This window comes from Prionailurus viverrinus, chromosome A1, assembly GCF_022837055.1.
Source record: "Prionailurus viverrinus isolate Anna chromosome A1, UM_Priviv_1.0, whole genome shotgun sequence".
Lineage (NCBI taxonomy): Eukaryota > Metazoa > Chordata > Mammalia > Carnivora > Felidae > Prionailurus > Prionailurus viverrinus.
The window spans coordinates 211,056,621-211,074,237 of record NC_062561.1 but is presented as its reverse complement, the minus strand read 5'-3'; the positions used below and the strand labels follow the sequence as shown (position 1 = coordinate 211,074,237).

Below are 17,617 nucleotides of genomic sequence, written 5' to 3'. Positions count from 1 at the left end.
TATGTTTGTTCAGTTAATAATCCTGTTTCAAATTAGTAATTCAGTCAATAATCAGTTTCAAATCCTACTGTCTTTTAATATAGTTTGGGGGATTTTTGTTGTAAAAAATTATGGGAAAGAATTTTAAATTTATATTAAGTAGCAAATCTTAAGGATCAAGGATCTTTTCTTGGTGATTAGAGTTAAGTGTTCCCTTTTGTCTGAGTAGTATATTAGGATGGAGTTTCAAGACACCTATTCATTGAATTTATGGACTATTTTTGTGCTTATAAAAATTATAATTAAATAAAAGAAAGTCCCTATTAAATTATTGATTATTTGGTGAACTCTGTGTATAAAACTCTTAAAATTTTTGAGAGACTGATGAATCATTAATTGAAATTAGTAATGTAATTTATGGATTTGATGTTATTTACAAATTCATATACACGTTTGACTACCCAAACCAAAGCATACTATATGATTCAATTTTCTAGTTAAATATTCTAGATTGACATATAGTTCTCATATTTTCTTTTTGATAATTATAAAACAAAACTTCGTGTTGGTTAGAAGTCTTTTTTATATATGATCTTGTTCATTATATGACAGGATCATTTCTAGATAATTATGTTTCTACGCTAAGAAACATGCTGAAGATTTTTATTGTATTTCCTGTCTCTCATGATGGCTCTTTTTAACATTATTGAAAAAATAGACCTTATTTAGTAATTGTTGTTCTATGATGCTTTCTAAGTGCCTGAATCACAGATTGGTGCAAGTAAAGAGATTGGTGGGAGTCTTTATTTTTTTGGCTAGGGCACTGGAATTTTTTTTTAACTGCTAAACTGTTGATGTTAAGGATGAAATGAAGTGTTGCTTATTCTTCTGGTTTAGTAATGTGTGGTTCAGGAAATAGTAACCATATGGGTTCCAAAATGTATCTCCTCTTCTAACCTCTTATAAGAGTATATGCATGTCAAGTAAAGACAGCAGTATTATTTATCTTCTGTTGGTAATATTAATCCCAAATTCCTGAATCCTATGACAGTTTTATAAGAAACAAAATTGTAATTTCTTGACTGAGAAATACTAGTTGCCTTGAGAACTGAATTTTTGTATGACATTTTAATCTGTGTTTTGGGAAATTACGTTCTTAAAAAGTTGCTTAATTTTTTAAGTGATTTTTTTAAATAGTTGGTAGGAACGAAAACATAGGAAATGGTGAACTTGTTTTTTCTTTCCTGAACTTTTATTGTATCACATTTGTTGAAGCCTAAGTTTTTACTTTCAAAAACCAAGTGAAAATAAGGATAATAAATAAGGCTAACTGCTTAGTTGCAAACTTATTTTAGACTGGTAATTTTTTTTAGGGAGAATAAAACAAATTCAGCAAACAGCATCCTGTTCTTTCAGAAACTTGTAATATATATTTTACTTTTAATTATCTAATCAGTTTTCTCCATAATCTGTGATAGTGTGGCTCTAACAAAGATAAATTGAAAAGTTGAGTGAACAGAGCTGATTTACAATTTTGAACTTTGTAAGTTGACTTACAGAAGTATCTGGTGCTATAAGGATTAAAGGATAAATGTTCATTGGAACTATTCGGTCTTTAGTTTGATATAGATGATTTAGTATGTGTATTTTTCCAAATTGGTTATACTGATTTTGCCGACCTCGTATTCGTACTGTCATTCTGACTTGTTTCCTGAAAGCCATGTTCCCATTATTTCATGGCTTTATTTGAACACCTTTGGAATTTAGGTGCCACCAAACACCTGTGATTTGAATCCTGTCATTTTATATTCAGTTTCTACATTGTGTGATGGGACAGTGTTTAATGTATAAGCAGTTATCTTGAAAATTTGGGAAGATTAAAGGTCTGGTGTATTGCTCTAAGATCATAGGTAAGATCGTAAATAAAAGTAACATTGTCTGAAGTGGTAGTAGTTTTATAGTCAGGCCTTGAGAAGTGAAATATTTCCTTGAAATGAATTTATTACTAGTTACCACTGCGTTTTAGGGTTAAACTGCGAAATTGATAATTACCTTGCATTCTAAGGTATGGCACTGAGAACTTTTTTTGTAACCATTGTATTGGTGGTGGTATGGAATACACAACATGACTTGTTTTACTGAGAGCTCTGTCCTGGGGTCTGAGCTTGTTTCCATTTTATTCATTTGTTATGAGAGAAGCATTCCTTTCAGTAGATCAGAAATGGAAAAACTATACCTTGTCAATAAGATTAGAAAGTTTAACACACATGGTTGTTTGATAATTATGGAACTCAAGAATAAGGATAGAATAATTTTAAGAAATACTTTACCTAAGCTGTGGCAGACCTAATGGACCTCTGTTCCACGTACAGAGGACACTTTTCTGGCTGCTAGGTATTGATGTCCTGTGGCCTTTTCTCCCTTCTTTGGATAGTTTTATATACACTGATAGGTTAATTCTCTGTAACCTAATATTTTATAATATTCTCAAAGGACCTTTTTTTTCCATCTTTTGCTCATATTTCCAATGTCTATAATTACATAAATTAATTTTAAAAGGCTATTCATCTTTGCTTCTGGGATGATCTATCATAGACATTAATATCTCCTTCGTGTGCTGAAAATTCCTGCTTTCTTTTTTCAAAGAGAGGGTTTCTTTGTTCATCTTTGCCTATTTCATCTTTTCCCAAGGTCCACTTTCCATGTTAGCAAGTATGAGGAATGGCCTAGCCTAGCTACTAATGTTTTTTAGAATGTTACAATATTCTTACACTATAACCCTTATAAAAAGTAAATTACCTACTCTCATTTGGAATAAGAGAGGAGACAGGAACAGGACAGTTAGCCACTTAGTTTATACTGCATTTTAGGGATGGGATGTTTTCATTTTTCATAATTGGCTACCATGTGTATAACTGCTGTTTTAAGTGTTTTCAGTTATCACTTGTAGATTTAAGCAAGTGTTATAGTTTGTTTCTTACAAGCATAATCAAGTTCAGAATTTCTCTAATGGCTAGATCTTATTTTCATTTCACATCAGCATCTAGATGACAAGTATTGTTGGTTTTGAAAATATTGTATCTTTTTGTATGCATTTTCTTCAGGACTCTGTGCATTCTGATAGCTAAACTTATGGTACCCAGTGCTGAAGAGGGCTTAAAGATAATCAGCGTCCTAAATATTGAAATTATTCTTCATAGAGATGGCTTTCCATCATTAGGTGAAGGTTATGATGTAATGAAGACTGATAACAAAAGTGGATAGACAAAAGTGACATGCAGATTCAGAGCCACTTTACAGGAATAAGTTCATGGTGGAACTGAATCAGATCACGTGAATCAAACCTGCGTGCTCTTAACATATTCAAGAATCCTTGCAGCAGTAATGGAATTTTTCCCGGTTTTACAGAAGAGGTGAAGTACTTTTCAATAGTTGAAAAATTAAAACTTTGTACTTAGCAATATATTGTGCATAATAGAAAAAATTACAGCATGTTTCCCAATCTTAATATATTACTCACGTGCAAATGTTTTCATACATTTTTATTATAACCATAGCATCTATAGTTTAAGATAAGTCAAACATGACAATTCCTTTGAAATTAAATTATGCCCAATTTTAATTTTACTGATAAATTATAAATTGAAATGAGGTTAATGATCTATAAACTCGTTTAAGTATTTTGTAATCCTTTAAAATTTAGCCTTCAAGATATTTTAATGTTAATGTTCAGAAGAAAGACTGATTGCTCATATTAATAAAAGGACAAACCACAGATTTCTTAAGAGAAATTCTCAGATGCCTGAGATCTGTGATGTCATTACAGTACTTAAGTATCCTTAGGTTACCATTTTAATAACTTTCACAAGCATGTTTCATTGAAAAATATGTTAAAAATCTTCAACTAGATTATATTATTTTGATTTCTAGATTCTTGTCCTAAAGATTTAAGGGTATAGGTTGTAAGGCATCCCATTTATGAGGTAGTAATTATTTGGTATGCCCTATGGTAAGATATAAGGATTATTTTGTGTGGCAGAACATTACAAAATAAAATTATGGAAATATAAATTTAGTATTCTGAGTGCTTTCTTCTTAAGTACTGATGCAGAAAGTTTCATATAAGTTCTTGCCAGGGTAGTTTTTACTGGGGAAAATAGATGATAATATACTTTATTATTGTTATATAGTTATTTTACAAATGGAGCTTATGTGATGGTAGACTTGACTTCTGAATAAGCAGCAGAATGACTTGTACAAAAAATTACTAGCAAATATTTGAAGTAAATTTTAGTAAAATATTTTACTAGATTTTAAGCTGGAATGAACTGCCGCTTCTCACTTTGAAAACAAAATAACAGAACTTTGGTGTATAAAAGCAACATTACCATTATTTTTTTTTTTTTCCCCACAACTTGGTTTTCTAGCAATAAGGGATTGTGTTTTAGTGGTCAGTTTGTCTTTTAACCTTGTTTTCCTTCAATGGTTTTATATCACATTGATGAATATCATAAGAGAATCTAGAGGTTCTCTTACAAAGATGAGTTAAAATGACATTTAAAACATAGCTAGGTAATTCAGCAAGTAAATATTAAAGCAGACAAAACCTTAAGGTACTATAATATAACTATTTCCAAGAACTAACTAGAGATTCAATTTATAGAAAATGATCTAGCAGCCTCTTGAGTCAAGTGGAATCATGCATAGAAGTACCTAACTGTTAAAAATACCTTGGCATTTTATTGTGGTGGTAGAGTTGTGCTTGTGTGTATTTTTGTCTTTACATTTCAGAATACTGTAAATTGTTTCTTAATGAGGCCAATATATAGATCCCTAGAACTTTACATGGAAGAGCCAAAGCATTTTTCTTAAGTGGAAGTTGCTATTAAGACAGGATTTATCTAAAGAGTCTTTATATGTGTCTCATTTTTTTATACTTATAATATTAATGTATTTCCTTATTTTAAATATACTTCTGATTGTGTGTTAGTTTTTAAATTCCATTTGTGCTGTTGACACCTTGAAGGATTTGAATCCTGAATCAAAGGTTAATGACAAGCTGTTTAATTCTTTTTTTCCACCTTATTCTCATTTATCTTTTTTCAGTGGCATGATTTCTATTTTCTTTTGGGTTTTATTCTTTTCCGTACTTCTCTTACATGTTGTAAAACCTTATGTTTCCTGTTTAGTATGTCAGCAGATTTGCGGTACTTAATTTTTGGTTAATGGTTAAAATGATCTTAAATGAGAACATATGATTTATAACTGGTTTCCTTATTCTTATGTAAAGAATCTGGTTTACCCTTTATATATACAAACATAAATATATGTTTGTATTTAATGTATTATACGTTCTGTTTTTTTATACTCTTGGGCTTATTTATATACTCAACAAATACGCTGTTAAATACTTGTTACTGTAGTCGTGAATATTTATTGAGGTACTGCATGCATGAATATTTCCTTAAACCTTGGTTTAATAGTATTATGTCATTCATGCCTGCTATTTTATACATGCATATTGACATTTGCATTCACCACATTAAAAAAAAAACATTGCGACTTAAATATCAAAGTCTTTATGGCTTTTAATAAGATAAGAATATGTGTCTATTACTGATACTGAATATTTATCTTTAAATTTCAGATAAGCCTTTGAAAAAAAGAAAACAAGATTCTTACCCACAGGAGGCTGGGGGTGCTACAGGAGGTAATAGACCAGCTTCTCAGGAGACGGGTTCTACGGGCAATGGGTCAAGGCCAGCATTAATGGTTAGCATTGATCTTCATCAGGCAGGAAGAGTGGACTCTCAGGCTTCTATAACTCAGGATTCAGACTCCATAAAAAAGCCTGAAGAAATCAAACCATGTAATGATGCACCTATTTCTGTTCTTCAGGAAGATCTTATTGGAAATCTTAAATCTACACCAGAAAACCATCCTGAGACTCCTAAAAAAAAGTCTGATGCTGAGCTTTCAAAGAGTGAAATGAAACAAAATGAAAGTAGATTGACAGAATCTAAACCAAATGAAAACAGATTGGTGGAGACAAAGTCAAATGAAAGTAAGTTAGAAGCTAAAATTGAGACACAAACAGAAGAACTGAAACAGAATGAGAGCAGAACAACTGAATCCAAACAAAATGAGAGCACCACAGCCGAACCTAAACAGAATGAAAATAGACTGTCTGACATAAAACCAAATGACAACAAACAAAATAATGGCAGATCAGAAACAACAAAGGCAAGACCCGAAACCCCAAAGCAAAAGGGTGAAAGCCGACCTGAAACTCCAAAACAAAAGAGTGATGGGCGCCCTGAAACCCCAAAACAGAAGGGTGATGGACGGCCTGAAACTCCAAAGCAGAAAGGTGATGGCCGACCTGAAACTCCAAAGCAAAAAAATGAAGGTCGGCCTGAAACACCAAAACATAGGCACGAAAATAGGAGGGATTCTGGAAAGCCATCAACAGACAAAAAACCTGAAGTGTCTAAACATAAACAGGATATTAAATCTGATTCACCTCGGTTAAAATCAGAACGAGCTGAAGCCTTAAAGCAGAGACCTGATGGGCGATCTATTTCTGAGTCCTTAAGACGCGACCATGATAGTAAACAAAAATCAGATGACAGGAGTGAATCAGAGCGACATCGAGGGGATCAGTCTAGGGTTCGAAGACCAGAAACATTGAGATCTTCTAATAGAAATGAACATGGCATTAAATCTGATGGTTCAAAACCTGATAAACTAGAAAGAAAACATAGACATGAATCAGGGGACTTACGGGAAAGACCATCTTCTGGGGAGCAAAAATCAAGGCCTGACAGTCCTCGTGTTAAACAAGGAGATTCTAATAAATCAAGACCTGATAAGCCTGGTTTTAAATCACCAAATAGTAAAGATGACAAAAGGACAGAGGGCAATAAGAGTAAAGTAGACAGTAACAAAGCTCATCCTGACAATAAGGCAGAATTTCCAAGTTATTTGTTGGGGGGCAGGTCTGGTGCATTGAAAAATTTTGTCATTCCAAAAATCAAGAGGGATAAAGATGGTAATATTACTCAGGAGACAAAGAAAATGGAAATGAAAGGAGAGCAGAAAGACAAAGTAGAAAAAATGGGATTAGTTGAAGATCTAAATAAAGGAGCTAAGCCTGTAGTTGTGCTGCAAAAACTGTCTTTGGATGATGTTCAGAAACTTATTAAAGATAGAGAAGATAAATCAAGAAGTTCCCTTAAACCTATCAAGAATAAACCATCAAAGTCAAATAAAGGTAAGAATACTTACACTGATGTCACTTGTATTCTAATTAGTTTTCAAGTTATAGGGTTACTAAGGATTAAAAAAGTGGAAATTTACAAAAATTGAAGCACTGCTACATGAAAACATAACATTTATATAAAACAATAATGAATTTTTTTCAGTAATATAAATAAAAAGTTCTCAGTGAAAATTCTTTGTCTTCCACCCCTATTTGAACTACTCGGTGTAGTCATGATTTTTACTTTGGTACTCAGAGATAAGTTCTTTTGCTATTTAGTTATTTCATGTATTTTTGAAAGTTGCTTATTAATCAAATGAATGATTAGGATGGATGTATATAACAACTTCCTAAAAAGTTATTCAGACTGTAGAAGTCTTCCATTCTGTAAGGAGGTAGTATATTGAATTTTAATTTCTAACATCTCAGGAAAGCTATGTGGTATACAAAAATCAATGTTATAAGCTCTTCAGAACATTGTGTCTCAATACTATTTTCTTACATACCTATGTATGTTAATTATTGATGCATAGTTTAAATTTATATATAATTTAGAAAGTTATATAAAAGGTTATTATCTTTTTGTGAGAGAGGTGGTTAGTTACAGACATTTTATTTAAAAAATATAGTTTTGTTCTTTTCTAGGGAAAGGTAATAGAGAATAGTATTCACCTCTTAAATTGGGTTAAATCATTAGTTTTGAGGTTTGGGGTGGGTTTTTTGTTTTGTTTATTATATGGTTGCTGAGTTAAATCCTGTGGTTACTTGAGTAGTATTATTTCCAGGAAAAAGAAAGTCTTAAGCATTGAAAATACAATGGCAGTTTGTGCAGAAAATATAATTTTGTATTCCTTTGTATACTGCTTTAAAAATATATAAGTATATATACAATATATATGTATATGTAATTTGATGATGGTGTGTGGCAAGACCTATTTAGCCCATGCAATATAAATACATTAAGATACAGATTTTAAGACAATAGAGGTGAAAGTTTGATTTTTAAGTTCTCCTTCTGTGAAAGAGGTTCATTAAGAACTTAGATTTATATTTACTTATAGGACTATGAAACTCTTGAATTGTGCTATTTAGTAGGATAGCCAACTAGACTCTTAGGCTCTTTAAATGGAAATTACTTTAAATAAAATTAAGAAATTCATATTCTCAGCAGCCACATGTGGCAAGTGGCTCCCTTATTTACACACATAGAGGACATTTGCATCATCATAAAAAGTTGTGTTGTATAGCACTGCAGTGTACTAAGAGATCCAGAAGGTATAATGGTTATTATTATTTTTGTAAAATGTTGTATCTTGTCTATCAAAAAAAGCTCAATGAAAACATAGTATTACTACTAAGAACTCTTTATTCAAAGAAGTCGCTTCTCATGACTGATCTTTTTTTTTTACTGTTACTTGGTCTTTATCAAATGTTTATTTTTTCACTATTTAATTTTATGTTTCAAAAATGAAAAAAGATTGTCTTTATCACTAATATTTATCCTTTTGTAGTGAAGCTTTAGATTTTAAATTATAGCAGTCAGACTTAAAAAATTAAGACTTCAGGTGTAACTAATCGTCTTTATTATTTGACTTAGATGCATCTCTTCAGAATTACTTGCTTATGTAAAAGAGGTTGTTAGAATGTAGTGGCCAGCACTAGAATTTAGATACAGATTGTTTTTTAAAATTTTCACTGAAACTTTGGGAATGACTTATACATAGTATAAGCTACAATTTTAGAAGAGTCAGAAAGATGGAAAGTGGTACCCTCTTGTCCCTTGATCTGGACCGTCTTTTTCTCCCCTGCCCTCTGTCAGCTTATGCTAGCCTTGCTTTCTAAGCTCTGTCCTAACAAAGAATCTTTACAACTGAACATCAAGAAACGAATATAGCTCCTAATATAGTACTCCTAATAGTAACTGCTGTACTATTTCCCCTGGTTTTTTCATTGCCTGTGAATGTAAACTTTTTAGTACTAATTCATGTTCCTCCTAAATGTACTTTTAACATGAATGTATATACTTGACATATTCATGTTAGTAAGTAGGCTATCTGGGTGTGTCTGCCTGTTAGAGTAGGCTGTGTGTGTGTGTGTGTGTGTGTGTGTGTGTGTGTGTGTACGTACACATGTGCAAGTACATATACACACATATATTACCAGATCTGCAATTATTATTAAGTGAACATTTACATTAAAAATATTATTTTAATGCTTAGATTCACTTCAGGATCCCATGTATATCATTTGGCTTTATTTATACCTTAGAATTCATATCTGTTATTTTTTAGTATACTAATTTTGGTTTTATCTTAGATGTCTGCTACTAAGTTAGCAATAGCACAGTTACATACTTGTGAATTTTTTTTAATTACATAGGAAGCATAGTTGTGGCATAACTACCCTTTGTGTAGCACACATTACTTGGGACTTTCTTTTGGAGAGTCACAGAGAATCACATATTCTGACATGTTGGTGTTTTTCTAAGTAAAGGAATTGTATTGAGTATTGCTGAGATACTTTTGTGGTTGATTTCTAAGGCCAAAATTCTTGGTAGGTTTTCTTGGAAGAGTCATGAAATTCTGTCTTTTACATATTTTTACCTGATGTCAATATTTAAAATATTCATTCTTTAGGAATAGTTTAAAATTCCTTGAGTATACTTTAAGCTGATCAATTTTGAATGGTAGGGGTATAGATTTATAACTTATAATAAATATTATTTATATTTGTTGTTTGTGTGACCATATTAAATGTAAAGTGACATTGTTTTATTTCTATGGGGATATGTGTATATCCCAGTACATAACATAATACCTAGTGCTTAATTAGCATATTAAATATCTGTTGAATGACTATTGCCACCATGTTTCAGAAGAGGATTTGTGTGCAGATTAAAATTGTGTGTTCATTTTTTATGTTCCTACCAGTAGACGCTAACCTAAGAGCTACACAATTTTCAACTTTGTGTCCCCTAAAATTTGTTATAACTTGTTTTACACTGTCAGCTACCTACTTTTTGTTAAGATCCCAAGAAAACTTACTCATATTTATATCTGTTTAATTTACCCTTTTTCTTATTTTGCTCTATAGCTGTTACAGATTGGCTCAGTATGACTTCTGTTCTCATCCTGCTTCTTTCATCTTCTGTCTTACCATCACTTTGTTTCTTCTTTTTCAAGTGGGGGATGGGTACAGAGAATCAACATAATCTTTTAAAACCTTTAAAATTTTTAAAATATCTTCTATTATACTTCAGTCAGTATATTGAAATGCCAAAAATAGTATCTTTATTGTTAAAATATTCTTAGACTATTGTCCTGATATACCCTAATGTATAATATGTCTCCAAATTAAAATAATATGAAGTTAAGAGGTCTTTAAGACTGGCATGTTCATCAGCTAGCCTGCCTTATGTGTTATTAGCAGCTTAGTATCTGTAATCACACACATTAACAATTTGATTGGTTATTTACAGTTCCAGAATGTCTCATGATATTTTAGCTTTATGTCCAAGGAAATAATTTTTTTTCTTCCTCCACATACTTCCTTCCAACCAGTGTATCATTTTGTATCACTTAACTCACTACTTTTAAGAAATATCCCATACCATCTATATTTGAGATCACAGCCTTTAAACCATGAAACAGTTACTGAAAATGGTTTTCACTGGGAGTGTGTACTTCTCTAACAGCTCAAATAGTCAACAGTGTTTAAACCCTAGGGTTCATTTGGTTAGGTAATGGTTGTGGTCATATTGGGAGCAGTTATTTCACCTCAGTTATTACTGTACCAGTTAAACTACTAAATGTTGTTCGCTATAATACATTGTTTGCTTCTATAAAGTTTTCCTATATGTTAGAAATAGGTGTATGTATGATTGAGGGGTGAGAAGATAGCAAATAATTACTTGTGAGAGAACCTTCTATTTATGAAGAACACACTGAATTCTCTCTTACTCTAAAAAAAGTTACTGAAATCCTCCCCTACAAGAGCCTGATACCTATACTAAGATAATGAATACCTACTTGATAGATGATAGTATACTATATCATAGTATAATAGTAAATCGTTAATATAATATTGTAGTAAGTTAATTTTATTATATAGGTTAATGTATCATAGTACAGTTGACTCTTTAACAACATGGGGGTTAGGGGAACTGGCCACCACACACTTGAAAATCTATATATAACGCTGGACTCACAGAAACTTCTCTGCCAGTAGCTTACTGTTGACCGGATGCCTTGCAGATAACATAAACAGTTGATTAACGTACGCACACACACACACACACACACACACACACACATGCACACATATATATACATATGTATACATATATAACAGATATGAATTCTAAGGTATTATATACTGTACTTTTACAACAAAGTAAGCTAGAGAAAAAATTATTAAAATCATAAGAGAAAATACATCTATAGTACTATACTATATTTATTGGAAAAATTCTGTCTATAAGTGGACCTGTGTAGGTCAAACCCATATTATTCAAAGTCAACTGTATGTATAATATAATACATAGGATGATTTAGTATAGTGTAATATCAAGTAGGTTTTCATTATCTTAATATCAGTCTCTTGTAGAGGAGGGTTTCAATAACTTTTTTTAGAATAAGAGAATTCACTATAGTAAGAGTAATATATCAGAGTAACAGTATATAACTATACTCTGATATAATATGATACGATATAATGTGGATTTTTAAATCTGGATCCCCTCCAGATTAAAAAAATTAGCCTTCTCTGGCTTCTAATGTTGAAAATTGAAAATTCTCCATTAAGCCCATTATAAATTATAATACAAAGTGCACTGGAATCAAAATCTCGAATAAATTGTAGCCTTGGTTCATTCACTTTATAATGGAGAAACCAATTTTCTTCCTACCTCATTCATTTATGAGAACCAAAAGGAATCTTGCAGTAAGAACCAAGAGCTGTCCAATTTTTTATATGACGAAATGCAGTCATGCCATTTTAATTGAGTTTATCTAATGAGAGTATTTTTGAAAAACTTTTTATGTATATATACTTTATATTCACAGTATATTCGAAGACACTGCTACCACCATTTCTTGTCAATTTTTTGAGATGTATTTAACGTAATAGCATTTCATTGAAGTGTACAAAATAATAATTTGATGTATGTATATATCATGAAATAATTACCACAGTAAATTAGCATTCATCACCTCACATAGTTCTATTTTTTTTTTTTATGAGAACTTTTAAGATTTGCTGTCTTAGCAACTTTGAAATATACAGTATGGTACTGTTAACTGTAGTAACTATGGTGTACATTATATCCCCAGAAATTATTCATCTTATAACTAGAAGTTTATACATTTTGAACACCTGTACCCATTTCACCCAACAACCACCACCCCCCTTCACCCCCGTGTCTGGCAACCACCAACCTGTTCTCTGTTTCTGTGAGTTCAGTTTTTTTAGATTCCACATATAAGTGAAATCACACAGTATTTGTCTCTCGCTATTTGACTTATTTCTCCTAGCATAAGGCCCCGCAGGGTACATCCATGTTGTTGCAAATAATATGCTTTCCTTCTTTTTTGTTACTGAATAATCTAGTGTGTGTGTGTACACATACATTTACACCACATTTTTCTTTACTCATTTGTCAATAGACTAAACAACTTAGGTTGTTTTCATGTCTTGGCTATTGTAAATAATGCTTCAGTGAACATGGGTGGGGACAGGCTGTGGAGATATCTCTTTGAAATAGTGATTTCATTCCCTTTGGGTATATATCCAGAAGTGAGTATTGCTGGATCCTATGGTGGTTTTATTTGAGACCTCCATACTATTTTTCATAGTGGCTAGACCAGTTTATATCCCCCCCCCCAACAGTGCACAAGGTTACATTTTCTCCACATTCTCACCAACACTTGTTGTTGCCTTTTTGATAATAGCCATTCCAGCAGGTGTACCTTCTTCCAATTTTGATTTGCATTTCCCTGATGATTAGTGATGTTGAGCACCTTTTCATACACTTGTTACACTTGTTGGCCATCATGCTTCCTGAGATCGAGCCCCATAGCAGGCTCTGTGCTAATAGCTAATAGCACAGAGCCTGCTTTGGATTTTTTCTCTCTCTCTCTCTCTGCCCCTCCCCCCCCCCACATGTACTTGCACTTCTCTCTCTCTCTCTCTCTCTCTCTCTCTCAAAATAAATAAATACACTTAAAAATTTTTTTCTTATTTTTGTTAAATCTTTTTTTTTTTAATGTTTTTATTTATTTTTGAGACAGAGAGAGACAGAGCATGAGCTGGGGAGGGGCAGAGAGAGAGGGAGACACAGAATCCAAAGCAGGCTCCAGGCTCTGAGCTGTCAGCACAGAGCCTGACGCAGGGCTCGAACTCACAGACTGTGGGATCATGACCTGAACTGAAGTCGGACGCCTAGCCGACTGAGCCACCCAGACGCACCTCTTTATTTTTGAGAGAGAGACAGAGTGTGAGCAGGGGAGGAGCAGAGAGAGAGGGAGACACAGAATCCAAAGCAGGCTCCAGGCCCTAAGCTGTCAGCACAGAGCCCGATGCAGGGCTCGAACTCACAAACCTCTGAGCCGAAGTCGGACACTTAACCAACTGAGCCACCCAGGTGCCCCTTAAAAAGTTTTTTTTAAATGACCATCCTTTCTTTGTTAAATATTCTTGGCTGCTTTTTTGTAAATTAATTGACCATATATGCATGAGTTTATTTCTGGGCTGTCTTATCTGTTCCATTGATACATGTGTCTATTTTTATGCCATTATCATACTGTTTTGATTACTACAGCTTTGCAATATAATTTAAGATCAGGAAGCATGGTGCCCTGAGCTTTGTTTTTCTTTCTTAAGATTGCTTTGGTTATTTGACTATTTTGTGGTTCTGTGCAAATTTTAGGGCTGTTCTATTTCTGTAATAAATGTCATTGGAATTTTGACAGGGATTGCTTTGTATATATAGATGGCTTTGGGTAGTGTGGGCATTTTAACAGCATTAATTCTTGTAATCCATGAGCACAGAACTTTCTTTGCATTTATTTGTCTCTTTAGTTCCTTCTATCAACTTTTTCTAGTTTTCAGTGTACAGATCTTTCACCTCTGGTTAAATTTATTCCTTGTATTTTGTTCTTTTGGATGTAATTATAAATGGATTTTTTTCTTAATATCTCTTTCTGATTATTGTTAGTATATCAAAATGCAACTGATTTTTGTATGTTGATTTTGTATCCTGCAACCTTATTTACTTTATTAGTTCTAACAGTTTATTGGTGGAATCTTTAGGTTTTCTATATATATCATGTAATCTGGCAATAGCGATAGTTAATTTTTCCTTTCTGGTCTGGATGCCTTTTATTTCTTTTTCCTCCCTAATTGCTCTGCTCTGGCTAGGACTTCTAGTACTATGTTGAATAAAAATGGCAAGATTGGGCATCCTTATCTTGTTCCTTATAAAGCTTTTCACCATTGAGTAAGATATTAGCTGTGGGCTTGTCATATATGGCCTTTATTATGTTCAGGTACATTCCCTTTGTATGCAGTTTGTTGAGAGTTTTCATCATGAATAGATGTTGAATTTTTTAAAATGCTTTTCTGCATCTATTAAATAGATGATCATATTATTTTTATCATTCATTTTGTTAATGTGTATCACATTAATTGACAGATTTTAAACCATTCATGCATTTCTGCAATAAATCCCACTTCATCATGGTATATAATCCTGATTCTTTTAATGTGTTATTGAATGCTATTTGCTAGTATTTAGTTGAGGACTTTGAATCTATGTTTATCAGACGTATTGGCCTGTGATTTTCTTTCTTGTAGTGTCCTTTTCTGGTTTTGGTATCAGGGTAATGCTGACTTCGGAAGTGTTTCCTCCTTTTCTTCTTCTTCTGTTTTTGGAAGTGAAAAAAATTAATATTCTTTAAATGTTTGTTGGAATTCATCAGAGAACTTGTCTGGTCCTGGGCTTTTCTTTGTGGGAGGATTTTGATTACTAATCCAATCTCCTAATAATTGGTCTGTTCAGATTTTTTATTTCTTCATGAGCCAGCCTTGGTGGGTTATATGTTCCTAGGGATATGGATCCTTTGTATTTATATGGTACCAGTTTTAATGCATCTTCTTTTGTTTTTAATTTTTTTTTTGAGTCCTCTTCCTTTTTTTCTTGGTAAGTGTAGCTGAAGGTTTGTCTATTTTGTTTATTTTTTCAGAAATCACTTCTTAGTTTCATTGATCTTTTCTGTTTTTAGTCTGTTTCAATTATTTCTGCTTTAATATTTATTTTCATCCTTCTATTAAATTTGGGCTTTGTTTTCTTTTTTTAGTTCCTTGAGATTAAAAGTTAGGTTGTGCTTCTACTATTTATTTTTCTCTCTGTGTCTACATATCAAGGAAAGGATCATTTGATCCCTGCTTCCTACTTTCTGTGTTGATTAGTAGTAAACTGTCATTTACATGATAAACTTACTGGAAAGCATGTTTCTTTTTATCGTTCTTCCCCATAGTAATATAGTAGCTGCACATTGATGAGATATTTGTAGTACTAGTGTCAAGATCAAAGCTGATGCTTAAAGCCAGATTTTTCTTGGAATCTTTTCTTCTGCCTGCTTCATTTGTAATAGTTTTTTTTTCATTTGCTACAAACCAACTCCTTGGTTTTTGTCTTCATTAAATAAACCAATTTTCAGTGATCTAAAATGTACAGAATATAGTGACTGCACTGGTGAGGTGGCTGGCACTTTGTTCCAATTTGAAAAAACTATGACAGGATAGAGATCAGGGGTCAGCAGACTTTTTCTGTGAAGGCCCAGATTGTAAATATTTTAGGCTTTACGGGCCACTTTTTTTAACATTGCAATAATACGAAAGCAACCATAGACAACATGGAAATGATTGTGTGTCACTGTATTCTAATAAAACTTAATATACAGAAATGTGTGGTGGGCATATTTGACTCCACAGGCTGTAGTTTGCTGAGCCTACCTACTGTAGATATATAAAATTAAAATTGTATGGGGCACCTGGGTGGCGCAGTCGGTTAAGCGTCCGACTTCAGCCAGGTCACGATCTCGCGGTCCGTGAGTTCGAGCCCCGCGTCAGGCTCTGGGCTGATGGCTCAGAGCCTGGAGCCTGTTTCCAGTTCTGTGTCTCCCTCTCTCTCTGCCCCTCCCCCGTTCATGCTCTGTCTCTCTCTGTCCCAAAAATAAATAAACGTTGAAAAAAAAATTAAAAAAAAATTGTAATGTAGGTTAATCTGATAAATAGATTATTCTGTAGCAAATGAGACCTAAAATTTGTAATGTCCACTGTTATTTATTTATATGTGTATGTAAAACAATTCATCTAGAATGAGTTTTGAAATGGTTTTCTAGTTCTCTAGTATTTATGTAGTGTGAAGTTTGCCAAATATAGTATTTCAAGAAGGATATTTAATATCTGAGTACCTCATTTAGTGGGGTTATATAAGTTATTAATATATTAATATTTAATATATAAAATATATAACAAGTAAAATCAGACTTCAATTACTTTTAACATATTTTACACTTGTCGCACGTCAATTATGATATCTTTTCACTTTGTGGATAAACTTCCTTCAGGATTTAGAAAAGAATTTTCATCTGGAAAAAAGCTGTTATAATAGATAAAACTGATCTAAACTAACCTTTCTTCATAGAATTTTTTTGTTGTATAGATTTCCTTGGAATCAATTTCTATGAATAGTATAAGTAATGAGTTAAAGGATTTTAACCCCATTTGCTCTGTTATATATTCTATACTAGTCAACTGATTCTGAGTATATACATTTCAGTCAACTACAAGCAGACTTACAGAACTCAGAAGCAAAGGCTGAATCATTTCATATCATCTCAAACATCTCTGCGTAGCAGTTAATTCCTAAAGACATCGCTGTGTAAAGCACTGTAGAAAATTTGATCTTTTCAATAATGATCATGAGTCAGGAAGTTGACTTGTTAAAAAAAAAAAATGGACACAGTGCTTTTAAGAAAAATTTACATCAAGAATAGAATATTGTGACACCTGGGTGGCTTAGTTGGTTGAGCATCCAAGTCTTGATTTCAGCTCAGGTTGTGATCCCTGAGTCATCATGGGATCAAGCCCCATATCAGCTCCACACTGTGCATAGAGCCTGCTTAAGATTCTCTCTCTCTTCCTCTGCCCTCTCCCTGACTCGTGTATTCTTTTTCTCTCTCAGTCTCTCTCAAATTAAAAAAAAAATTTTTTTTTAAAGCAATAGAAGAGTGGGGCACCTGGGTGGCTTAATCAGTTAAGCGTCTGACTCTTGACTTTGGCTCAGGTTAAGATCATGCAGTTTGTGGATTTGAG

At 32.8% G+C, this 17,617-nt stretch overlaps 1 protein-coding gene across 3 annotated transcripts in view; it reads left to right on the top strand.

Annotated features, from left to right (window-relative positions):
* NIPBL (NIPBL cohesin loading factor) overlaps window positions 1–17,617 on the top strand; it is a 200,684-nt gene that overhangs the window by 106,634 nt on the left and 76,433 nt on the right. For all 3 annotated transcript variants that reach the window (XM_047848786.1, XM_047848778.1, XM_047848793.1), the window contains one exon: window positions 5,627–7,252. In XM_047848786.1, the coding sequence (XP_047704742.1) occupies window positions 5,627–7,252 (1,626 nt within the window). The remainder of the gene's footprint in view (window positions 1–5,626; window positions 7,253–17,617) is intronic.